Source organism: Puntigrus tetrazona, chromosome 11 (assembly GCF_018831695.1).
Source record: "Puntigrus tetrazona isolate hp1 chromosome 11, ASM1883169v1, whole genome shotgun sequence".
Taxonomy (NCBI): domain Eukaryota; kingdom Metazoa; phylum Chordata; class Actinopteri; order Cypriniformes; family Cyprinidae; genus Puntigrus; species Puntigrus tetrazona.
Genome location: NC_056709.1, coordinates 16,095,155 through 16,122,418, shown reverse-complemented (window position 1 = coordinate 16,122,418; position 27,264 = coordinate 16,095,155). Strand labels below are relative to the sequence as shown.

General features: G+C 37.9%; 1 protein-coding gene across 6 annotated transcripts in view; it reads right to left on the bottom strand.

Annotated features, from left to right (window-relative positions):
* Positions 1-3,639: 3,639 nt before the first annotated feature.
* The window catches only part of nlgn1 (neuroligin 1), a 217,895-nt gene continuing 194,270 nt past the window's right edge, over positions 3,640-27,264 (bottom strand). For all 6 annotated transcript variants that reach the window (XM_043252837.1, XM_043252836.1, XM_043252838.1 and 3 more), the window contains 3 exons: positions 11,067-11,279; positions 8,398-9,187; positions 3,640-7,680 (listed from right to left, as the gene is read on the bottom strand). In XM_043252837.1, coding sequence (XP_043108772.1) covers positions 6,840-7,680; positions 8,398-9,187; positions 11,067-11,279 — 1,844 coding nt within the window. In that variant the 3' untranslated portion in view covers positions 3,640-6,839. The remainder of the gene's footprint in view (positions 7,681-8,397; positions 9,188-11,066; positions 11,280-27,264) is intronic.

The window sequence follows — 27,264 nt, the reverse complement described above, 5'->3', positions numbered from 1 at the left end:
TTTCTCTTCGAAACTGTGGTGAAACGTGCAGTAAGTTACGTAAAAAGAGGGTTGAACAAAAAGTGCACAGAGAAACATATTTTTATGAGACCAGGTTGACATAAAGAGAAGAAGAGGAAGATATAAAAAATATGATAACATTTATTATTGGAATGAGAAATGCTTTTGATGGTCCAACACACACACACACACACACACACAGGGCATTATAGTATAATGAATTAATAGTTGAAGCGGGATCAGTTTCATTCAGAAAACTGCTGAAGATCATTTTTGACCTCCAGTAATAACACCGCCAGCTCAGTTAAACACATCTTCCACAGCTAAACCTTTTGTGTGCGTAAGGCACATAAACTTTGGTTAACCTTTTTGGTTTTTATAGAAAAGCTTACAAAAAGTACTTCAATCTGCCTGTCAGCTGAAGACGTGCAAGACACCGGGACTGGAATACTCAACATCCTCCACTGAACATTTGTAATTATACCCTCACAAAACAACGTGATGATGTGTTAATCAGAAGAGAGTCGTCCAGACAACCTTGTTTAAATACACTGTGATTATCAAAGGTCATAAAACACTTGGAGACAGAGAAAATTAGAGAAACGGCTGATCAAACAGATCGAGGAAATGAAAGCGTTTATCAGAGGTAAACTGTTTGATGTTCGAAAAGTACATCATAATGGGAAATGGCAAAGAGCTGTCGAACAAGGCTTGAAATTACACTAAAAGGTTCTGTGAGTGCCCTTCCAGTTAAAGTCGTTTGTGGCTTGATGAACTCATTCCTATCTTAATCGTACTTCAAATTTCCAGAGCTGTCAGTCATTTTCAAGGCTATCGTCTGTTAATAATTCAAATGTAATATCTGCCAACCGGAGAGAATTTTACGAATGTAGAAATGCCTCTGGTAGAGTCTCTAATCAGTGTAGTTGAAATTGTCAGATCAGTTGATTGGTGGACTGATGCAACACTGCATAAACTAACCATAAAACGAAAGGCAAATCAGTTCATCGTTTTACTCAGGATGTTCCTTAATTCCCAACTAACAAATTTCTCTTTAAACTTTAGTTATCAAGGTTGCAAATCCCATTCAATTATCAAATTCATTAAGATGCTCAAAACTAATGTCCAGGTTTGTATGTATCTTTGTGATTCTAAATTGAGTAACTTACATAAAACTTAAATGAAACCAGGAAAAAATAAAAGTAATTCTCAAGACCCAGTGTTACCCTCAAAAAGTTTTTTTTTTTTTAAATAATCTTTTTACTTAAAAAAAAAAAAAAAAAAAAAAAAAAAAATCTTTAAAATATTTAAAAGTCCATATATTCTTACTCATTAAACCATGAAAGTTTTGCGGTTTGGATGTCCTTATAGCGCCTTTCATTTTCAGCATGGAACAACTGCGTTTCAGGATCACACAATTGCTAATGAGAATAAGACATCAGAGACGCCAGAGATCTGAACATGAAAAAACGGAAATGAAGTAATGAACCAGCTTTATGTGGTGTCCTGAATTTCTAAACCGAGATATAGTCAAACATTATAAAATAGAGGAATTCAAGATTTTTAAAGCAAGAAGGACCGTTGACCATTATTAATATTTTAGGCTACATTAAGTACACAGGGCCAGTGTGCCAGCTCTATAGTGGGTTTTGTTCAGTGTTGGGGAAAGTTAATTATCATGGAAGGTAATGCGTTACGCTACTTTTGTGTTACTTTTTAAATATGAGCAGGGCTTGATTGTTCTATTTATAGCAAATGTAAAAGCCCTTTCATGCCAAAAAGTGTAATGAATAAACCTTAGGCTGAAGGAAAAGTAAAATCATGTAGAATAAATGAGAAGAAGGTTCAACACTTTTCAGCAATTAAAAGCAATGAAGAAAAATTGTTAGTAATTTTTGCTTATTAGTATGGTTAAACTGGATCATCAGAGGTCAGCAGCAAAGACATTGCTAAATAAAATGGGATTAGACACTTTTTTTTGTCAACATAATTATTGTAACTCAGATATTTTCTTGTAAATTAAAAAGCAATGCGTTGCGTTATTAGTTACTTGAAAAAAGTAACACGATCAGCCCCAACACTGGTTGTGTTTGCAATGAACGTCTTGGTTTTTCAGTTGAACAACCTATATTTTATTCACTAATAACCACTCACTATCCAGGTGATACAATAAATGTGCTGGAATAGTGCTGCACCATGTTAAATTGTCTCATTCTGTTGCACACAAACACTATATGCAAATTAGGCTCATTATTTATTGCGCCTTATTCATAAAACCAGTGACAATGTCATTAGTAAAGCGCGTCAGATTGACAACCGCAAGATGGTGAATTTGTCAGTTTAAATGCGTCATGAAATTTATTTAGAATTATATTATAGAATTTATTATAGAAATTAAATGACCCATTTGTCATAGAACAACTCGGTGTAGTTTCAAAACTCAATACCGTCTAATTATTTTAAAAACATGTTATTGAAACTCCTTTTGCAATGTGACATACAACATAATAGTCCAGCGAAAGACGTCTGTTCAGGAAAACATCGACAGATTAAGGATAGCTCCATCAACAGAACCTTACAAATGAGAAAGTTGTGAAAAACAGTTTGATCTGTGAATCTTAATAAGCAAAGTTGTCAGCCAATCATACCAGTGGGAGTTTACTTACAAGTCCTGAATGTACCCACCTATTCATAGCTTTTACACTCCCGTAGAAACGCTTACCTGGAGAGCAAAACACAGCTTTCCGCCACTGACTGTCGGTTATTTTAGCTTAATAGTAATATACGTAGTAAGGCACTGCCATTGAACGCTACACAGGCAAGCAGATGAACCCTGAATATACAATCAACGCATGAGGTTTCACATTAAACTTATACTTTTCTATAAAAGAAAACACTTTTATTATAATGCATTATAAAGAAAACACTTAACCTTTTAATGCATTACATTCACATTCTGGGCTCATCTGCTTGCCTGTAAAAAGCAGAAAGGTGTATACTAGATTTGATCCTTTAAAATCACTGTTTTAAGGCCCTTTATGTGTCTTTCACATTAAACATATTAGTATGTTCCACAGTTTCACTAATGGAAATATTGTAGCAGGTGCTTTACGGACTGCATATATTTGATTTATTCTATTGAGAGTTTAGCTAATTTTTATTTTTTAGATGTGAAATCACACTAGCATTATAAGCAAACCTCAGGGAACATTATAAAATAAAAAAAAATGCAATGCATCACCCCCTTAAACAATAAATTTTTTATGCTTGCACAGTTTATGTATTTTTTTTAGCAAGTCAAGCGTTATAAGTAGACAGTGTGTGCAAACAAATGGCGCTGCAAGCATTTGAATATAGATGTTTAGTTACAAAATTGATGTTGGCATACATTTTTAAGAATTCTCCTTCAGGTCAACTACTGTCACGACAGAGCAACTGTTTAATGAGAATATTACTAAGCAAGATAGTTACCTGAATAATACAACACTTAATAACAGAGACATGTGACAGTAACTATCGCCCCTCTGAGTATTGGAGGTTTATTACTGAATTCCCATAAACCCAAAACGTGTCGACATGTTGATTGGCAAAAGTCTGGATATCATAAAAACCTTTCTGGCAAAGAAAAAACAATGTAAGTTGAGCTTGATAAAATCATTTATTGTGCTCCAGAAGATTAAATCCTATTTAACCAGAAAGAAAGACAAAATGACAAATAATCTACATCACAACAACCCTCTGTAGTTCTCGACAGCCATTTTGATCTTCTTTCAAGGTCAGCCAGTAGAAAATAAACACATAATGAAATTTGGTTGCTGTTTGTAAGAAAATGGCCCTCAGTCTTGCATTACATTCAGTTACAAGGCTTGTCCTGGCATGTGTGTATGCGAGCGTATGTGCATATGTGTGAAGAAACATACTGAGCTGTGGAGATCTCTGCAGTTTCAGTTGAATCCCATCCCTCTCCTTGGAACATGTGCATGCACAAGATGAATCCTCTAGGCGCCCCACTGGTGTACGGTTCATTAAATTTTAATATCGTTCAAAGGAGCTTCCTTTGCAGGAGGACACATGGGCCGGCTGACTTTGCATATGCATACCTGCAGATGGGGACTGGCATAAAGAGCAGCGACACTCTCTCTGGCCTGTTTGTACTGTGTGGAGTTGTCACAGGTGAAGGTAGAGCAGAGAGGAAAAGCCCACAGGAGATTGTGTTCTGAACGGGAACATGTTGTTGGGAACAATGTGTGTCACGAGTTGGCTGATCTGGAGAAGAGTAGCACGATTCTTTCAATCCTGTTCCCTTCCTTGGCTTCCCTCATCCCTCATTAGTTCTTTGCCACTAGCTATTCACCAGGGCTCAAGTATTCACTCCCAAATGCCTGTGTTTGACCTCAGTGTTTTTTTTACCCTGACTATTAATTAATTACCTTGAGATTTGAAAGGTTGTACTGCTAGTAAAACGACTTCTAATGTCTACACATACTGAAGTAATTTTGTGCAAACGAATCAGCCAATCAAAACGTTTGATGTTTAATATCTAGCTATGTGGAGCAGGATTTTGAAAATAAATGTCAAAATGTCCTGTTTAGGACAAATTCAGTACTAGAGAAAAGACAAAAGATGGCTATTACTTCATCATGTCTGGTTAGGAAACAGCATTAGCATGGGGTTGTTGACCAAAAGAGTTTGCACAGGACGTCTGAGGACATCTGATCTGTGAGAACCAAATCACCAATCTATTGCTGTTCTTCTATAATCATAAGTTGCATGCTGGGGAAAAAATATAGAGATATTTATGTAGAAGTTCAGTTAAATTTCCAAGGAGTAAAAGAGAATTCGCAAGAAGTCTAAATTGTCACCACAGGAACTGACGCTTGAAGTGACAAAAAAGGAATAATGGGTTAGCATCCCAGGACCTTTTAGCATGTAGTATGTAATGCAACAAGGCTCAGAGAAAATGAATCCAAATCGTTTCTAGATTCTTTTTTGTCTAGCTAGCTTCAATGGCCTCTTAAGATCAGAAGGCCCGTAACGAACTGTCTCATCAGGGGTTCTCCTGTCTTTAGCCTAGGATTCACTAGCGTTGATCATTAGCATGTAGGATGTTACATAAGCTTTGAGAAAAGTAAAATAATTAAGGATGGAAAAAAAAGCAATTACTGAGAGATTTGCAGGTGGAACTGGCTTTTAGCGCTGAGGCTACTGACTCTGAGTACTTATCTCTGGGTAAGAAAAGTTTCCCTTTCGCTTTCTCCATTGGTCTCTCTGTATTCTTTCTTTCTATAGCTAGCTTTAAGCGGTATGATCAAGGGCTTGGTAACATCAGAAGCCCTCCTAATACACTCTTTCATCAGGGGCCCTCCTGTCTGCAGTGTGGGATTCATTCGTGATGAGCGTTCAGGAGAATCACAGAAAGTTCTGGATGAGAGGATAACAACGCGAGTCTCCAAGTCGTACTGCGTTGACCACTGGTTGTTCAAAGCTGCGTGGGGGACTGCCTCATAAAGTACCAAAAACAAAGAAATGAGAATCAAACATTACAGATAAGAAACTTTCTAAGGGTGTTTTGACTATTAGCAAGAGGTGAAAATGAACGTAAAAATAATAAAACAATGCATTATAACCGAGACCAATGAGCAAATCAAAAAGTACATTAATGTCCCACACATGGGAGCTCAAACAACAAGTGATTCACCACTATTAAAAAGTTTTACCAACACACATGTACAAAACTAGTCCTTATAACCAGGTTCAGTCAAGCTATTTGCGAACGCAATCTAGTTAGCGTATCCCCACCCCTTCCCATCACTGTCTTCAGAAACCCACCGTGTCCGCCCTCGTCAGCAAATTCCAACTCCTCCCATGGGCCAATCAGAGCAGTATTTCCTTAAATCCAAATGGGGAGGAAAATGATTCTTTTTTTTGTTTTAAATAATGACTTAATCAGCAGAACAGCCACCAAGCAGATAAATTGTCATGCGCGTCGTGCTAAAAATATCCAGCCTCCCTTAGAGTCCACCAGTTTCAGTATAGACAGCACTTGTGTGATGAAGCTGTATCTGCCAGGAAGCCAATAAATTCCCCGCTACGCTCTTGAGGCAGATTCCTCAGTATCAACGCCCCCAGCCAGGGCTTAAAGAGCATGGGTGCTTTGTGTACATATCTAGATATGTAAATACGTCCTATACAATAAAATTGTTCCCCCAAAAATAAATTGACAAAAAGAATTCAAAGACATTCGGTGAATGTCTCTATTGTGCATATTCTTGAGGATTTCTCATTCTCGCCTTTTTCCCGTAGTATTCCACATTCTCCACCAGAAGGAGAACACGTGCCTAAATTAGGTAAGCAGCCTCTCCCGCCTGCTCTGAAGAGAGTAATCTACAATCCAGCGCCCCGGGAAAACAATATGTTTCCTTTTGTTTACAAAGGGCCTCCCACACGTCATCTCTTCTGTGCTTCCGTCGTTTCCTCTCCGGGTAACCGAATCAAACCATTCCTCAAAGAATCCCAGACTGATAGTTGTCCCCAGGAAATGGCCCTGGTTTTGTCACAATATAAGGGTAAAAAATCATCTCTGTTTGTTTTTCATTACATCAGAAATAGTTTTTTTTTTGTCTTTTTGTTTTTGCCTTTAATAGAAAACGATAGTCTTGCTCTCAAGGAACAAATACCAACATTGTTATTTCCTCTTCCTCTGAGCACTGGGAGTAAAGATATTTCTTATCCCAGTGCCGTCACCTCCGTTTGTCGTCACACCTGTACTCCACATATGCGGGAGTGTATGTGTGTGTGTATGTCCGTGTTTGTGTGTGAGAACGTGTGTGTGTGTGTGGCTATACTCTAGTGGTGGAGTGTGAATGAGGGTGTGGATGGGGCAGGGTGTTATTCTGTCCACTGGAATAACTGTTGAAGGGGTGTAAGGAGGTGAGGCCTGGCATGCTGTTGGGTATCATAGTGATGGTGTTCGGGGTCATGAGAGGGATGTCGTCTGGTGAGCGGCGCATGGCGAGCGTGTAATCAGGTGGGCAGGCAGTTCTCAGGACCACCTCGTGCGGGTGCATGGCCTCTCGACACTCCCGCTCCAAATCGCTATGTTTCATTTGTAGAGACATGATCTCCTCTTCTTGTGTATGGGGCAGCTCATTGGCTGTGGTCCTCTGCGGGCTGCAACGGCGGTGCACCTCGTGCCTTCGCTTATCCTTTTTGTAGTAAAGTGCGGCAAATGCCAATATGTTGAGGAAGAGCAACGAGGCTCCGACGGCGATGGTGACACTCAGTTCGGTGGAATAGTCCCGCTGGTTCTCTAGGAAGGGTTGGTTCTGGTTTTGGTTCTGGTTGTGGCTTTCCTGTGTTTCAGTGGGAAACGGTGTAGGGTAGGGCCTCTTGGTGTTGACCGGGATCTTCTTTGGTGTACGGGGAGTGACCTCGGGTTGAGGCAGCTTAGTGGTGGTGGAAATGATCTGGGTGACCTCGTTGAGGCTGTGGAGATGAGGCACCAGTTCCAGCCACAGGTTGACCTTATTGGCGCGATAATGTTCCTTGACACGTGGCTTCAAGCCGATGTGCAAGTACAGCTGGTCCTTTTGGTTGTACCGCGTCCAGGCCACCTCCTCAAAGCGGTTGGGCTTGGTGTGGATGAACTTGGTGTCCTGTGGAACTGGCTGGTTGGGGTCACTGGAAGGAAAAAAGGTGTTTTTTATTACTTTTTACACAAAAGACGATTTCTACAATTCCTTTGTCAGAATGGCACTCTGAAACGGAGCACTCAATAAGACAAATATCACACAACCCATTACAGACAAGTCTTAGGGGAGTGCTCAGAGACCCCTAATATTCTCTCAGCGCTCATTAGGGTCTCCTGACAACTGCACCTGCTTTTAAAATGAACAAGAATTAGTCTGAGAGAAGGAATTACACATTTGCACACAAATTGATTTGTTGTCCTCCCATGAGATGATTACACGTCTAGGCAGCAATGTCATATAAACACTAAACTCGCTCTAAGTGATCATCAGCATTACTTTATTCAGTGCATTACACCTAAACTGAAGCAAACCAAATTGCTGTTCCGTAAAAAGAAGTTGCGTAAATTTAATGTAGCATAACCTTGGGAATCTTAACAAGTATTTGTGAGTGAGAATGCATTAACAAACAATTAAGCATTGATTAAACCTTAGGAAGCCTGTAACAGTGTTTCCTGGCAACAACTAAGTATTTTGTAGTAATCAATAGCAAATGCAATTCTAAAATTATGAGATGGTTGCAGCGTTGGTGATCTTACAACAAAACAAAGTCATATTTAAAATCACTTCTGAATTCTAATTAATGGCTGTATTGTTTTGCCTCAAGTCTAACTGATTAGAAATGATGCTCTGTTGCCTAGAGACTTACCCGGTCTTGGCAAAGTTGGTCCAGTAGGTCATTACCACCGCACTAAGCATCACATCATTTTTGGAGAAGTTGCAGGGGAAGAGCTCAGTTGGACCAATCATGGGAAGCCCGAACACATATGGAATCTCATCGCCATGTGCCGCATCAGCCCAGGGTGGCACCTGTTCCGTTTGGCAGTGATGGTAGAAGGCGTAGAAATAAGTAGGCGAGCCAAAGCTGGAGTGGAGGTCTGCTGTTGCCACCGCTGGTGCCACCCACTGATGATCCGTGAAGAGTGCCAGCAGGGTCTTTCTTCTGGTCTCTGGGTTGTGGCGGTCAGCCCAGTCAGTGTACATAAACTTAATGGTCTCCCGCAGGATGTCTTTCCCCTCGGGGTAACCGTATAAATCATCTACAAAACTTGACACAGCGTAGTCAAAATCGTTGGCCTGAACTCCGTTTTCATTGTCTACAATGAGTTCCACAAACTTTAGTCCCTCGCCTTGATTGACGCCCAGCATGATGTCGTAGTTGAGAAACTCCCCTTGCTCCATGAGGATCTGAGGGTCATCAGGGATGACATCGCCATCAATGACGGGTCCAAAGGCGATGTGGTAGCGAGCAGGCTGGATGTCCTGCTCCACTAGTTCTTTGTAGTGTTTTTTCTGTAGGCACTCCACCATCTCCACTGTATCTTTGAGGTTGCACCCCACCTTTTTAGCCAGCATGCGGGCATACTTGGCTGGTTGAAAGCTGACAGCCCAGCTGGACAAGGCTGTGCCACTTTGGGCTATGGCCCTTTGGAAAAGACCTGTATAGGAAAAACAAGACAGAATCACAAAGAGAACATCTGCAACATGCTATAGCACAGCCCAAACGTCTGAGACTACTAGCAACCCGGTACTTGTTTAATACATTTTCATTACAAGTTATATTAGGGGAATCATTTTTGTGAACTTATATATGTTAAAATAAAGCAACAGAGATTATCAACAAATACCATGCTTTGCTTAAAAGTATTTGAAAGTTGTAAACTTGTATAAAATTCAATTTCAAATAGCAAAAATGGCAGATTTTTAATGTGTGCTCAGACTTTTGGACCCCACCGTAGGCTATTTACACAGAAAGAGCTCCCTTAGTATGCAAGCTGGAGCAAATTAACACGTATCGGTTTAGCTGTTTTTATGCAAATCTTAAATGGTTTGGGAAAAGAGGGCATGCAAGTCAACATACGAATGCTGATGAACTATACAAAGAGATGATCAACATTTTAGTTTTTCCATGTAGTTTTAAGGGGGAAATATGACTTTTAATCTATTTTTTCAATTTCATTATACCGCATTAACAGTGATTAGCTGTCTGCACTCTGTAAACCCCTTTCACATACAGACGTCAAGAAAATTGACCCACACCATTGAAGAGAAGCAAATATCATGCACAAACATCAAGACAAAAAAGCAAGTGAGTGAGCAGGACAGAAAATCTGTATGTGTGTATATGTGTGTATGTGTGTGTGTGTGTGTGTGTGTGTGAAAGAGAGAGAGAGAGAGAGAGAGAGAGAGAGAGAGAGAGAGAGAGAAAGAAAGAGCAAAAGAGAGGAAAATTGAGTTACTCTGTTACCATGACAACCCCTGGGATCTCAGTCTTAGCAGTGCAGTTATGAGTAAAAACATGTTCTTACTAAAGGAGATAAAAAAAAACTATAAAAACACACATGGAAATGAAATGGAGGTAAGTGGATGTTTCAGTTCGCAATTCAACTAAATGGTGACAATTTTGTATGAACAGACAAATATATTTGATAATGAAGAATATACTGCTAAAATTAAAAAGGAAAAGATCTGAAATACATGAAAATTATTCTAGATTAAGCAGTGCACGGTTTGCCTCAGGGCAAAGCCGTCGCATGGCACAGTCTCTTCCAAAGGTGTCTCTGGGTTCATTTGAATGATAGTGACAACCTTAAAGCAGGTCTGTGCCAGGAGACCTCTTCACAAAGCAATCTTCCAAGCAGAGAGACTCAAAATGGAATTAATGTATTTACCCTTTTTGTGCCAGTGGAAGGTGAATGCTGTATTTGGACAGTGCGCCCATGGCGTGCCTGGTGATGTGTATGAACTCAACTAAATAAAGATGGGAAACATGAAACGACCTAGGGAGATTTAATTTCCATAAACAAGTGCCATCAGGTCAAAGGTAACGAGTTAGCTGATTAAAGCATGGTGAAAAATGAGCTTGGCAAATGCCACCTTTTCAGCAACGTTGTTGGTTTTGGGATTTTCATTTAACACACATTTGAGGTCTGTGAAAGTAAGCATTCTTTTGAACTAATTTATAGGGTATAAGGCAGTGTCTTCTATGCATGGGTCTGCAGACCCCTAGTGGTTGTGACAGTCTGGGCAATATGGATATTTTATATTATTATCATTCATTTAGATTTTTTTGACTAAAACAATATGATATAAAATGTCTAATTTGAATGGTTAAAAATATGAATTAAACATAACCGGTTACTGGTTTTTACAACTAAGACTGCAGTCATATTTTTGTAATGCAGGTGCAGATAACTCAAAAAAAAAAAGAAAAAAAGAAAAAACACAGAGACTGAACTTCTGAATGGGCTCATAACACAAACAGCTATAGCATGCAGACAAAAAAAAGTGTCAAAAGTTAAAACCTCTGCATTGTACCTTTGGTTGAATTGCTCCAACGGTTACCTTCAGAATAATGGGAAAGAGTCAGCAGGTTGACACATGAGGCCCCGGCCCCAGACCCAAAAACAGTAATGCGTAAAGGGTCACCCCCAAAGAAAGCAATGTTTTCACTCGTCCAGCGCAGGGCTTGGATTTGATCAAGAAGTCCATAGTTTCCCTTGGCTGCCTGGTCTCCTGTGCTCAAAAAACCTGCAGACAGAAGAAATAATCAAATGAGTGTTTGTGTGCATTGCAGAGCAAAAATTGCATTTAAAACCCTAACAAAGATTGAAAGTTATTGAAATATTTAATAGCATACTGCAGATGAAATTACGTCAGAGAAAGTGACAAATTTCTGAAACGAGGAGAAACATTCTCCTCCCTGCCTCCATTTTTTTAACATCCATGAAATGGATGTTTACCTCGAGAGCTGATGTAAGATAATTTTTAATAGTTGTTTATGTCTTGGATCTCACAGCTGGCCTGTCCTCTCCGGTAGCCTCTAATCTTTTAGTTGAATGCGGCATCATTTTTTACACTATTTTAGTATGTCTACTGTTATAAAAAAATAAATAAAATAAAATAAAATACATAAAAATGAAATAAAATCAAGCAAACATACAGAGTTCTTCAACACTGTTCCAAAACCTAGAGTGCATTTAATGCAGACTGCATTTTAAGGCAATATAAGAATATCTTTGTGTGGTCAAATTCTATGCAAAGTAAGCAATCCCAAAATGTACTGTGACAAGTGAAAAAATCCAGACGGAGGATGAAGCGAGCTGGACACGTTCAAAACAAGATTAGAAAAATAACTTGATTTGAATTCAAATGCAGAACCCAGTACTTCTGTTTGCAACAGCCTAGCAACAAGCTAACAGCAAACTACTAATATCAGTAGTGAGAACTATGTGCTTCGTGTGAGGATTAGTATGACTAACAGAGAACACTTTTACGTCTAAACACTTCCGAATTTATTTTGGTGTTAGCTTAGCAAAATGCTAAGAGCAAAATCCTGAAATAAGACTCTTGGGCTGAGGAATCGAGTAATTTGGAATGTTTTGAAACAGAGCTTTTATTACTTTATTTTAACAGAGGTTCTTAACTCTAAACTACATAAATCAATATTAACCCAGCATGTTTGCTTTGGTTTGCTCTTCTTTGGTTTGGTCAGCCAGCTGCAGCTCTCTGGAGTCAGTCGAGCATGCAGCTGTTGTTTTATCCCCCGACTTCCACTTAAGTGCACTCAAATTAACAACAAAGTTTGTGGCAATATATTACAAGTGTCAGTGAAAAAAAAACTGTGATTACACAAAAGTAACCCAGTGGTGCGTTTTAATGGAAATCTAGTCAGTGGCTACTTGACTAAAGTAGCTTATCCTGGGAATATACATCCTGGGGGTGCTTGTGGAATAATGATTGTGTACATGTTCAGTGAATAGACGACCATTTGGGTTTAGTAATTGCCCTCATAGTCCCAGAACACATGAAAAATAATAAAGCAACATAACAAGTGCTTTACAGTAAGCTCATTTATGGATGCAGACAACAAGAAACAAAAGACTCTGAAATCACTTCGGTTCTGTACACAAAGCGCACACACAAATCCATCTGACCCTGCTTCCGCACCCTTCCTTTTGTTAATTGAGTTCTTTATTGGATTTAATTAATCTAGTTGTGTTGCTACATCAAGAAGTTGATCTCCTGGAAGTGGCCGTCGAATACAAGCACGCATTTAATTGATTCCATTTAGCCAAGGCAGTGTGCAGAGCAAATCAAAAAGACCAGGCCCAGGCTCGAAAATGATTAGCAATCAAATGGTAGGCTGTCAGGTGCTCGTGCCTGCGGCGCAGAGCCGTGAGCACATTTGGCTGTTAACACCGGCAGGCAGCGGCCTGCTTTCCGTCCTCATGCATGCAGAAAGGTGCAAGCCAATCACGAGGGAACAAAAGGGCCTCCCTATGCTCAGGCAGTGAATAGCCCGGGCTTGTGAATGGAAACGTATTTGGTACAATGTGGAGAAAACAGAGCCACAACAATGCACTTTAATGAGGAAGGCAATAATTGTGGATTTTTATCACAGTAGTCAAGGAGAGGATTTGCTGTGTAAGCGGCATTGGCTCATTTCTATCAAATTGAGGGTCAGCGGGACACTGTCCAAGGCACTTCGGATGACAACAAGAGATGCACATTTCATCAAATTTCATCATCAGCGGTCATCTTTAAAAACATCTCAAAATGAATATCCATTTTTCATACCGCCTACATTCACTTGCACTGTTTTAAGTTTTTAGTGTTCTATTTTACATTTATTTCGGAAAAAAAAAAAAAAATCATCTTTATATAAGCCATCATCTCAAGTTACAAGATTTCTGATGTACGACTTCAGATCTTCCGAGTCCCTTCCTCAGATGATTATTAAATTTAAACTGCAAAAAGTTAAGCTCAACTCATAAATAAGAACATTTCATTGCAAGCTTTTCCCGTACAAGGTTACCAAGACTCAAGTACGGACTGTTAAACCTTGAATGTTGTCAGACTAAGATAACAAACCTCACCTTTGTGAGGTGTAATCCACTTGCTGTATCATAACAGATATCAGGAAATTGGGATACTGTCAAATAGCATCTACAAAACTTAAATCATAACAAATAAAAAGCAGGTCGGTTGTATGGATCGACCACTTCAGATCTACAAGTTTTCATACGCGTCAAGGCATGCATTTCTGTAACCCAAAGCCCTACAGAGCAAGTCGTATTGGGAACGGTCCAAACAGATAAATAAAAATGGAATCAGATTGCAATCGTTTGGCCTCCAAAGTGAAATTCACAACTAGATGAAAAAAGCCACTGAGAGGCTTAGTTCCAAGTGCCATGTACTTAAATCAATTCCTATTGGAAGCCAAGCAGATAGTTTGAGATGTTAAATTAATCTCGGTTTTGACTGGAGAGGGCCAGAAAAGATACAAAAGAACGGGACCAACAAAAGAAAAATAGAAAAACTGCATCCCCCAAAGCAAAGCGAGAAGTGACAGAAAGAGAAAAAGCCATTATTGTACGTTTCTTTCAGGGTTACAGATGAAGAGAGACGACGGCAGCAGCAGCAGCAGGTTCAGTCTCAGAGATGTTGCATTAGAACATTTGCCAGTTCGGTCTCCCTCCTAAAAAAGAAATGTCGCAGCCAGACCGTTGGCGCTTTATTTGTCTGTTCTGTCTCTACCCGGCAGTAAGACAAATTGGACCTCCTGTTGTATTTGTGTCCCTAAAAATATTTACAGTGTGACAACACCTTCGTACTTTCGCTTCCCATCACAGAATTATCATCCATTTCAGGGACTTCAAGACTAAAAGCAGATGCCATCTGTTCCCATACCGCAGGCTGGCAACTTTCAAAACCGCAAGAGGTGACAAAACGAACTGCCAGAAGTTGGTTTGAAAAGGTTACAGTCGCTAAAACGATAGCAAGTCCGAGTCACTGCCTCAAGTGGAGACGAGCTGCACTGCACGCTGATAATTAAACTAAAGACAGTGACCACAGATGGTATGAATTACTGGCTCTGAGCATTGTCTCCGTCAAAGGAGATTAATACACTAGAGGTTGGCAGAGGCTAACGACAGGATCCACAACAGGATCCCGACTGAATTTGACTTGACAGACCTATTCCTGTCTTCGCTGCTTTGATATGCAGAATCCAGAACCTAAAAACCGCTGCTCGGGGCAAAATAGACAGAATTTTATTCAAACATTTTTTTTTTTCTTAGGGATATTACATTAAAGTAACCCAGTTCCTTCTAGAAAAAAAAAAATCCATCTCCTTTTATTTCCCTCCTCTCCAAGGAGGATGGATCAGTGACATGCTGAATGCCTTTCATGTGGATATTCCGTGAAAAGTAAACACTAATAAAATATAAATGGCTGTAGAGTTTGCAACATTACTATCGAAAAATTGCAGCCCGAACAAATGCTACAACAGGGTAATCATCCCAGTGTAAATATAGGTAATGAAAGTTACATACATTTCTTTAATGGAATGGACTACAGTATTACATCTAGAGACTGGATTTAGCATACATTAAAGATGTCAGATTCTTATCAGGATAACATCCTTGTCAAATCCCGTTTCAGTGGACTGGGCAAATGAAATTACCTCTAGATAAGGCCTACGGTTTGCTGACTTGCATTAACACGAACAGCTGCAATAGCTGTTCAATACGCATTTTAGTCGCATGATGTAGCGTAGCATAACTTAACATATTTCAAAAACGAAAAAAGCATAACAGAACAAACCATAACAAAAGCGAAACACACGGCAAACATAGCCCAGACATAACAAACCCAGAAAAATCGCACGAACAAAATAAAAATAACATGCCCCCCAAGTAGCACACAACTCTTACTCAAACTAATTCTGTAACATAATTCAGATCACAACCTAGCAGCAGCATAACAAGCTGTAGAATAACGTACCATGGTTTTACATGATTGCGCGGAGTAATGGTTGTCACGGCAACCATGTGCATTGAAAGACTGCAGCAATAAAAAATGTACAAAATAATGCTTAATATTATTAAGCAAATTTATCAAGCAAATCTTGAGTGAATTGCTCATCCGCTGTTTTAAAATCACCTTTGTCGGGCTTGATTCAATGCATAATGTAATAATAATGTAATAATGTTAATAAAGTTGTACTACATAAATTAATGTAAAGTAACATAATAAAATAACATTTTTACATTTAGTTATTTAGCAGATACTTTTATCTACAGTAAAGAACGAATTACACTAAACTACAGCATATATATATATATATATATATATATATATATATATATATATATATATATATATATATATTATATATATATTTTTTACATTTTATATATATATATATATATATATATATATATATATATATATATATATATATATATATATATAAAACCCATAACATAAAAAAGAAAAGAAAACTTGGCATATAACAACATGGCATAACATAAGTGGTAAGTGGAGCCTATGGTCTGTTTAAGGGTTCAGTAATGTGTTAATTACATTAGGTGCTTGCTGAGTAGCATGGGGAACTTAATGAATGCTAATGTAAATACTTGCTCTTCACTTATTCCACCTCGCTAACTTTGCTTAAGGGATGCACAGCATCTTTTGACAGGGCCAAACAACTGCTGTGAATCTCCAGCAAGCAACACAAACAGCAGTCAACCTGCAGTCCGTATGCTCCAGATTCATTCCGCATACGTGAATCGATAGAATTCAACGGTTAAAATATGGCTTTGACTGTATAACCTCATCAATTAGACATTTTCGAAATAAAATCTTTACGGGCAAAGAAAAAAAAAAACTCTTAAAAACAAGATCACAGTTAGGAGCATTAAACAATGCAGACAGAGTGGAAAAAAAAACACAACTTCTGGGGCTTTTTATTAGGATTTCAAAGTGTCTAGCAAAGCAGTGTTGCCAGGTGCTTAAGCTTCATTGAAGTCTTATAGCTAGACAGTATGAGAGCGTGTTTGAATTAAATTATAAAAGAAAAACAAGGACATTTTAATGACAGTCCCACAAGCACACAACACGTTTTTCAACTGTTACATTATCCGCCAAGCCGTTGTTTATCCTTTTCTGTAATTGGAAGGCTTTGATGAGGTTTTACTTGTGATGTGCTACCGCATCTCTGACTATTCTCCTCAGCAAGAGACCAGAGCCCTCTTTTATCGCCACTGAAGATGATGCTAATAATAATGTTGACAATTTTGCATATATAAAAAAAGCCATGCCATTTTTTCTTCCATTTAATAAGATGAAATATTTACAATTTTGAATAATTAACAATCAAAAATTTTTAGACATGCATGCCATTTTTTTTTTTTTTTTTTATTTTATTATTGTATTCTTTTTTATTAATTATTATTTTAGTCAAGACTCTTCCGCGATTCATGCGCGCTTCACTGAAAATAATGTAAATATATAAATGAATAAAATAACAGCATGTGAGACCGAGTGAAAAAATAACATCATTTTCATTTCCTTTAATGTAATCCATCTTTATAGTAGTTGAAGCTGAATATCATTTAAATGCCTGACAGGTGGCAAAACAAAATAGCTCTGTGTACGTACTGCAGAGCACAATCTCCGAGTTCAAACATCAACGGGATGCAATAATTGTTCTTAAAATACTGCCATGCAACATACATGAAAGCACCAAACTGCAGCGCAGCTTTCTTTGAAATGTGCTTCTTGGTAGTTGCATTGCTTCAAAACCTGATCTGAATTGTTAACCAGCTCCCTTTCCATAGAAAAGAACAACATTTGCATACAGATAACAGCCTTCTGTGATTTAACACACAAACGCGCGCACACTCACGCTCACACTCCGAGCAGGATGGGGAAAGAGAGCGAGCGCGAGAGGGAGAATAAAACCTTTTCATGAGAAGTGAGAGTCTAAAGATAGCCCTCCATCTTTTTCCCTCTTGCTCCTCTCCAGTGAACATCCTGGAAATATTCCTCTCCTCTGACGTGTGTGAGATCAGGAGAGTGCAGCTGAGTGCCGTCTTCCAGGTTCTGGTGGCCCTATCGCTACGAAAAAAAAACACCGAACCAGAAAGTACTCTTATCTAACAGAGTACATCCAGATATTACAGACTTTATGTTGATAATGACACAAGACCGAGGGGAACACAGGCCTGCCCCATTCGGCGAGGCTCACTCACACTTAAATCTAAACCTCTATTTTTGGAAACTCCTTTAAAACACGCTTTGCAAACTTCGCCGTTTCTGCTGCCAGCATCCAACAGCGCACACATATAAATCGAATGCAAAACGCTTTCTTAAACTGTCATGGATTGATGTCATTTATTTTAGGCTTTGGAAAACATGCTTTATTAGTCATTTTAAGCCATAGTTGAAATAGTTTAACCCTTTAAGACCCTGTGGCCTCATATGATATATATATATATATATATATATATATATATATATATATATATATATATATATATATATATATATATATATATAGTAGTTCAAAATCTGTATGAATTATTAAGAAAAAGGTTGTAACCAGGCTGTTTTGGGTTATCATTGACTTCCATAGTAGGAAAACAATATATGATCTAATATTAATATTAATAATAATAATAAAATATAAAATATTATATAATCATTCTGTTATAACATAGTTGAGAATCATCTTAAAAACTTAATGTATGGTAATGTATTCAAAAATCTATTTATTTTTTATTATATTTCTTTTAAACAATTTGAGTCCCGATGCCCTCAAATGAGGACATAGCATAACTTATGAATGAAAAATCATTTTTCTTTTTTCTTTTTCTTTTTTACATTATTTGTAATGCTTTAAACTACGTAAAGGAATCAATAAACTTTTTTTCTTGCATTTTTTTTCTCTGGTCTCAAAAGGTTAAGACTGGAGAGTCTACAGCATCTACACATAAAAGGCATTCGGAAAAAGTAGCAAGAGTAAACGAAAGCATGAGAACATTTTTTCACATCTTCGCGTTATCCAAACAAAAGAAGTCGAAATGTTAGTTTTAACTTAAATCTACCCCGGGGATATAAAAGCGGCTGTAGCTGAAGAAACACCCATACATGACCTCAGAAACCTGCGTGGAACCTGGAGGCAAGGTCTCACTAATGAGGCCAGGGGAAGGAGGGAATGATGGGGAGACGAGGCCCATTGCCAGCTCCCTCCTGTAATAAAAAAAACACACCGCTTTGAAAATGTCATCTCACTTGTGCAGTGGTGACAGTGTTGTCTGCAGTCAAGCGGACCATCGCTGAGCTAGACACCATATGTTTGAAAAACGGAATTTGTGATGATAGTTGTCTGTCAACTTTAAGAAAAAAAATAAACCTTACAGCGGTGACTTAGAAGTTTGAGAAATGCGCTCCAGTGCATTGCATAGGCGCGCTCATGAAGTAGTTTGAGACTGGCTTTCATCTAGTGTCTAAAATTAACAAACACAAGCACTAACTGGCTTTTCCAACCATTCTGAAAAAAAAAATAACAAAGGGAAGGAAATTACAAGGGCTCTTTATGTTTTTGCAGTTACAGGTGCTGTTTAACTGAGAGGCAGAGGCTAATTTGAATATGATGCAAATGTGTGACACAGCGGTCTATACTGTTTCTAAACTTACAAGAGAAAAACAATAATCCTGACAAAAATCGTTTAAACAAACCTTTAAACACAGCTTCTTCATATCATTTGCAATTACCAACGCTATTATGATCATTTTGACAGACGGCGGTGATACACGAACCAAGCTTTGATCTCAGCTACACTGCCATCATGCTTCATAACGACGGGACAATCAACCGTGTCCAGAGAGCCAATCAGCATCCTAAAGTTTAAGGTCTCTGCAGAACCAGACCTAAAAAAAAAAAAACACCTAACAAAACACTGCAGCAAGAAGCACAGCAAGAGTTGGGAAGGCTTCACTATGGTGGCGCTGGAAGGCAAAACAAACAAAACGTGACATCGCAACATTAATCAAGCTGCCCTTAAGACCTCCGGACCACCAGGGGGAGCCCAATCCAAGTAATTGTGTACCACGTTCATTCACAGTAGAATGACTACATTACTTATTGTTTGGGTTCTCGCTAAATAAATAAAAGTCGAAGAAATACAGCTTAGCCTTAAAAAATAAACATGCAACTGCGGAAAGCCACAGTCGATTAATTTTGGAAACAAGTTTTCAAGAAAGCCACATAACAGAACGCAACAGTTGGGTTCTGGAAGTGAAAATCCCATTCATGTTCTCCATAGGGGAATCGTTTTTTTCACAATAACCTACAAATAGCTAATAAAGCTGTAAAGAGACCTACTGTGAGTTACAAGGTTGCCATCAGTGCACAATTTTCCCAACCTGTTTTTAAATAATGGTATTAAAAAGTGGATTTCCTGGTGAGAAATGAAAGCGCTTGTGATTCTGCAAAAAAATAAGCCAACCGCAACAAGCAAATTGTCTCAAAAAAACTCCACGAAGCGAATGACAAAGAGTCTCACTACATTCTTAAATTACTTAATGTATGTATTACGTACATATGTGCTATTTATAGAACCAATGGCGCAAAAAAGTGGACAGAAACTATAAATCTTTATACTTTATTTTGCACTGAAGTAATAAAAAAAGCCATAAACTAATAAATGAGTGGATTACATGAGCATGAAAAACTAAGCAGACCAGATCTGTCTGGAGACTGGAGCGATGATCCCTTATTATTTGTACACAACCACGCGAGCCGTGCCAGAGCTCCAAACTTCCACCCCCACTGTTTGGCGAAGCCAACTTTGCAGAGAGGCTCCTGTCTGTCAGTTCTGTCAGATGCTTTTGGTGAAAGAGCAGAAAAACATGAGATGAGGTGTCAGAGAGGGCATGCAAGATGTTAAGGGAACAGTATTGAATGCTATCTCAGGGGCCACTGCGGTTAACCATGTTTGACAGCTGCAGCGGCTCAAGCCTGTACCTGAGTCCCTCCAGCCAATCAGAGCCCTCATGGCCGTGTCTGAACCTGCAGCCAGTGAAGCGCCCAAAAAGAGTGTAAGTGCATTCTGACACCCTCCCAGATTAAATGTCACGGAGTGTCACTGGGTCCTAATGCCCCACAGTCCTTCACTCATGGGTTGGATATGACTATCGACCCATCACTGCTGTGCCACAAATTTGTCATTTTGACCTCCTGTCTCAGGACAATCCACTGCAGAGAAAGTCTTTCCTACCCCAGAGATGTGAAAAATATTTTCGAAATCTAATTTAAAACATATTTACACAATTTAGTTCTTAAAATTGTCTGGGGTTGTCCGGTTTAGAAAAGCATGCCTTTTTCAGGAAAAGTTGAATTTAACATTATATTCTAGACATGTTGTGTGGTGCAACCATCAAGTAAAAAATAATGACATTTTCAACCGTTTTTAAAATATATTTTGAGCATTTTTTTCTTTTCTTGTTCTAGTTGAAAATAAGTACTTACCTCGCTTTATCATAGAAAAGTCAAATTATCTGCTATTTTACAAGACGTCCTAACCTTGGCGCACACACACACACACACACACACACACACACTCACTGCTCTCTTTATGACATTTGTGACCCTGAACCACAAAACCAACACGCCGTGGTATATTTGTAGCAATAGCCAAAAATACAGTGTATGAATAAAAAAAAAAATGTTATGCCATTTTTTTTAATGCCAAAAATCATTAAAATCATTAGGATAAAATCATTAGGATAAAAATCATGTTGCATGAAGATATTTAGTAAATTTCTAAATATATTAAATCTGTAAATATATATAATAAACTTAATTGTTGTTAAGTAATATGTATTGCTAAGAACAAGTGTCATATATAAGCAAATCATACATCAATGGAAAGCTTATTTATTCAGCTTTCATATGATCTCAATTTCGAAAAATTGACACTTCGGACTTTTGTGATCCAGAGTCACATTTAATATGAAATGTTTGAAACTCAAAAATTTTAATAAATTAAAAAAACGTTTATTATATCAGTGTATTCAAGTCATTGCATTTATTGATTTATTACTCTGTTTTTATTTATTTATTTTTTACTCTTTATGCACACCAAGCTGCACAGTAAAACTGAATACTAAGTAAAAATTATTTCCTATTTTATTATGATTTGGTGCTCAAGCGACGTCGCATTATTGACAAAACTGTGATACATCGAGCTACTTTTAAGAACACAAAGTTGAAAAGAACAGCCTTTTTATGAAATCAAACGTGATTTAAAACCGATGACAACTGCCCTTGAACTTGAACGGCAGCGTAGCTCTACACTTACACTTACATCAACGACTGTAACATTTTCCTTTTGTATTTTCTCCTAAGGAACTGCAGAGAAACACCTGAGGCCCAAATGAGGAAATTGATACCTCAGTGAAACAACTGAAAACTCCATTAGATCTGATAGTCTGAAAGAAGTGCACCTCTAGGTAAGAAGCACTGGGATACACAGCGGGCCGCCGTCGAAGTATAAACCATTCTAACAATGGAAACTGTTGTTCAACAGCACCTAAGACATCTCGATTTGTAACGAAAATAAAAATCAATAAATGGGTAACAGGCAGGAAAAGATGACCGGTAAATGAGAAATGTCTTCTGTATTGCACATCTAGAGTCATTAACGTAATGGATGCTGAATTACGAGACCCATAACCGACAAAGCCTCTTCACAAATGCGTTCTGTGGCTCTAACTCACTCTCTCTTCTGTCTGTCACCGCACGTAAAGAACAGAGACAGTTTGTCCATAGATCTGGAACTGATAAGGGCAAAATAGAAGCATATCACTGCCAAAGCAAATCTCTATCAAAAAAAAACACTGTCAACGGACGACTTATCCATGCCAAACAAGTATCACTTGGTATCGTCGATGAATACCTAAACAGTCAAAGTCAGAATTTGGCATCCGGCTGATAGAGACTTTGACAAGTTAACTACTTTGGTCTGTCAATCAAATGCCCCTACAAAGAAAAATGTTCTTTCAATAAACGTTTATATTCTGATCTCACCGGCCGAACGAACTCATCTTAAATGGCTACAAATCTCCTTTCAAGCAATCCAGAGCAAACACAAACCCGAAAAAAGGTCGATACTGACATATAAAGATATAAACAACACACTGAAGCGCTACAAAATGAGCCCCCCCTGAAAATCGCCGCCTGTAAGAACAGTCGCGTCGTAAGAAACAACATCTATCAATTAAGCATGCTTTCTCCTGCCACTCTTTGAAGATGCATCACAAATTCACATTTGTGTTGCGCTTGCATCATAAATGAATCATAAGGCAGCCATTCCCGTTTGATTGTATTAGTATTGCAAAAATCCTGATGGATTCTGTTGCTTCAAAGGCGCCCATCTAAAAGACTTCAGGCGGGCTTGGAAATGCACAAATCTAGCAGGCTCTTAAAAATTTAAACAGAGACAGAGACCTTCTTCTGGGACCGCCTGTCAAACCTGTCCTAATATGTGAGATACACAAACAACTCGCATTGCAGCATATAGTAAAGACTCGTCTCTCAGACCCTGACAACCGCGGGTCTGGGCTTTATTACCTCAGACAAAAAGTACACTCTCATATGCATTATATGTACACACACACACACACACCTGTGCACATCATACAGATGCACGCACAGAATGGCACAGCTGGTCTCATCCTTATAACTTGCAGAGAAACAGAATCCATTTTAAAGTCTAAACTCTAAATACTATTTTTAAAAAAGTTTGATCATTTGACGTGTTTTCGTGTTTCATTTGTTGGACAGAGACAATTTTTTATCTCCCTTTTAGTCAGAGATTTGGAAGTTAATTTGAAGGAAATAAACTGTACAAAAAAGAAAAGAAAGAAATTCAGTAGTTTGTTTGTCCAAAACGTAGGCTTGTACATGAATAAAAATGACTTATTCCACATATGTTGTATGTCTGACATGTGCAGAAAATAAATTAATAGATTAATATGATAATTTAAATTAAAAAAATGTAGTAATGGTAATAATAATAAAGCAGAACTAAAATGAATTTATTATTTTATTTTAAAAACAAGAACTGAAATATTTCAATCTTGATTATGATTAGTCAAATTACTACACGACATGCATCTAAATGTGGCAAAAACAAAGTATTGTTATTTATATGACTAATACATTCTAATATTTTTGTAAACACCCCATATTTTGTAATATCAAAAATAAGGTTACATTTATTTTTTGAAACACATTAAGCTTTTTGAAGCTTTTTTAAAAAGATATTTTTGAGATATTTATGGTAAATATATTAAAAATATACACAATATCTTTATGGAACAAGATCTTTACTTAATATCCAAATTTTTGGCATAAATGAAAAATCAATCATTTTGACTCAATGTATTGTTGGCTACTGCTACAAATATACCTGTTCTACTGACTGTTATTGTACTCCAGGGTCACATATCGAGATTAAATAACATTACAAAAAATGCACACTTTTTCTAACATTTAAGATTTCTTAAAATGAATCATAATGTTTATGTATATTAAAAGACATGCTCTTTGCATCTAAACGAGGCGGATGTATTAAACACTTTCATTTTTATCCACATAAACTCATTAAAAGACAATACAAACATAAAATCCTAAACCAAAGAGACATCATTTTACAAAAGCAGATGCCTCATTAGTTGGCCTGTATTTTTACCGACGCTGTAAAACAGCAGGCTGACCGGGTGAATGTGTGCCGGGGTGGGTCATGAGGGGACCATTAACATTGACTGTTAGATTCAGCTCATGGCTTTCATTGAGCGTGACCGAATTCTCTGTCGGAATGAGAACGCTGACGGTCCGACGGCGAGCCGATACGAGACATACAGCTGGGAGAGTGGCATCTTTCAACGATGTGGCAGTTCTGAGTGCCCACGGGAGACTCCTCACCAAACAAGCACCACGCCGCATGCCTGTAAACAAATCTCACTCTCCCGGACAACTGCCAAGTGCGTAGACGCAAGCGGGGAAAGATGCAAAACAGGCTGTGGGGAACTGACGGTGTCACCTTAAAACGTCTTGACGGATAAAAAATGACAAGCAAGGAAAGGTCAGTAATCTTCACCGATTCAGAGGTGAATTTTTAACGTGTTGAGATGCAGATGAAAGGACTGAGGACAGGCTTTATTCCTGAGGCACATTTTCGGTCTCACAGGTAAACAAGAGCAAACCAGTCCTTCGAGCAGCCAGAAGATCTATCAAACCCCGTGCTTGGCCTTCACTGGCACCCTTCTGGCCGTTACCTACCACTGCTATGGAAAAAGAAATAGGACGACTGGCCAATTTTAAGCTTCTACCTACTTTCAGAGGCTTCCTAGGACGCCCTGCTTGGTTTTGATCTGACTAATAAGAACAGTGTTTAGTCAAAGCAGTGAGGATGCCGGTACATCTCGCTAAACAATTACCCGTATTTACTGCGGGCAAGGCTTTGAATTACCTTCAATTATCATTTCCAGCTAAAAGATTTAGAAACCTTTTATTTTTCTTCCAGAGAAAGGGGAAAGGGCAGATAGCAAATAGCTCGAGGGTAAACTCACGTCCCTCCAGACTATATGTGAAAAGATTACTGCGTTTATGAGGAAATAAAACGCAATCCAAGAGCAGGCTGAATCCATAACGGATAAAGGTGGGTTCAAAGAGCTAGCATTCCTATTCATGGCTTTGGGATTGGGGGCACCGCTTTTTATCCTATATGATTTTATGATTTATATGAGTGATAGAGACAGAGAAGTGAAAATGACATATTTCTTATCGGGGGTTAAGTGTGTGGAGGTTGATGATGAAAAGGCTTTTATGTTTGAAGAGAGATTTCTGTCACAGACAGGATTGAATCATATCATTACACATCATTCCATATCCTTCATGCTGAAAAATAAACGAGATGGAGAGCACCAATATCAGTGGTGTTTTACTTGTGGACATGCGTTCTTTAAACGAATCTGGTGAACAAATGATTCTTGTTTACTTCTGTGAATAAATCTTATTTGTAAATCATTCACGTTCATGGTTCTAACTTCAGACGTCTTGGAGTACAGTTCAAATGAATTGTAAGAATTGAAAATTTTAAGAACTGAAAATTTAAAAAATGTATTTATTTGGGTTATTTTTTTATCTCGACTCTATTTAATAATTTACAAAAAAGATCAAAATTTCTAAACAAATAAAATTGTTATTTTTGTTATTGTTATTGAATTTAAATATGGATTTTATAAGAATTTATAATGTGAATTAATCGTTTTTGTTAATGGCTCTAGCTTCACAAAGTATCACTCAAAAGTCTCCATTCATTTAAAAAACAATATTCTAAAAAAAATCTTTTGTCTATTACAGAAGAAAGTCAATAATAATTGTCACCGCTATTATTATTAATAATAATAATACTTTATAATTAAATGACGGTTCATTTTTAAGCTGAACCATTTCTTGAGCTCTTTAGTAATAGTAATTTAATGGAAATTTTAATTAAGCATTCAAGGACAAGAGTCTTATAAAAATGAAAATATCATAAAATATAAAAAATTATACAATTGTAAATATTATGAATGACTCTTCTTAAATTATAATAAAGAAATAAAACCGGTGTAACGGTATTGGGGAAAGTTACTTTAAAAGCAATATTTTGATATTGCATTACTCCATAAAAAAGTGTGCACTTGCATTAATGCATTAAATTATCTTTGTTGGGCTTTATTTGTATTTCCTAATAACGAAAACCCCAAAAGTAAATGCCTCACCCACAATTTCTGAGTTGTCTGTGACTTATTAACAAAACTTGTGTTGCTTATTTGAAATGATTTGATATTTATCTTGTGCATGTAAAAGTAATGCATTACTTTACTACTTGAAAAAAGTAATCTGATTACTTGCTTTGCTTGTAATGCATTTCTACAGCACTGGGTGTAACCTACAAAAAGTGCTCTGAATGGATCAGATATCAAATCTGAATTAATATTTTCAGTAAACAGGGCACTTTAAATCACTGGGTTAAATTCTCCACCAATAATGAGCATAAACATACCGTAATGTCAGTTAGCAAATATTTCAGTCCTAATTGAACCGTTCTGAATGGGCACAAAATGAACAGCAGTTGCTGAGTTGTTCATGCTTATAGCCTTAGAAAAGCACGCTGACCTCCCTTTCATTTAAGCTCACAAAATGGACGCCGGGTGACTATGGCGACAGCAGCATTGAATGGTGGCCTGGGCTACCTAGCGCCATTAAAAGTTTTATGTAGAGGAAACGCCACAGCGTGTTGATTTAGAGGAGAGAGTGAAAGAAGACTAGTGGGGTAACTGTCTCCCATAAGCGCTTAAAACCGGCAGGCCGGCAGTGACTTAGCCTCCCTCAACCCAAACAATCTCACATCCTCTTCTGATGTGCAAATATGGAAATGTATGAAGTGCTGATTCTAGGCAATATCACACAGAATGTTCTGACTCGAGGAAAGGTCAGAGGCAGACTGACTGTCAATCTAAGGATGAGTCAGTGTTAAGTACACAGACAAGTTAATTATGTTTGGGGTCCAATTAAAAAGAGCCATAGGAGTGTAGGTGACACACACAAAGTAATGATTAATTCGGGCATGAAAAAGAATGAGCATTAAACTGAAGCATTATTATCTTAAAA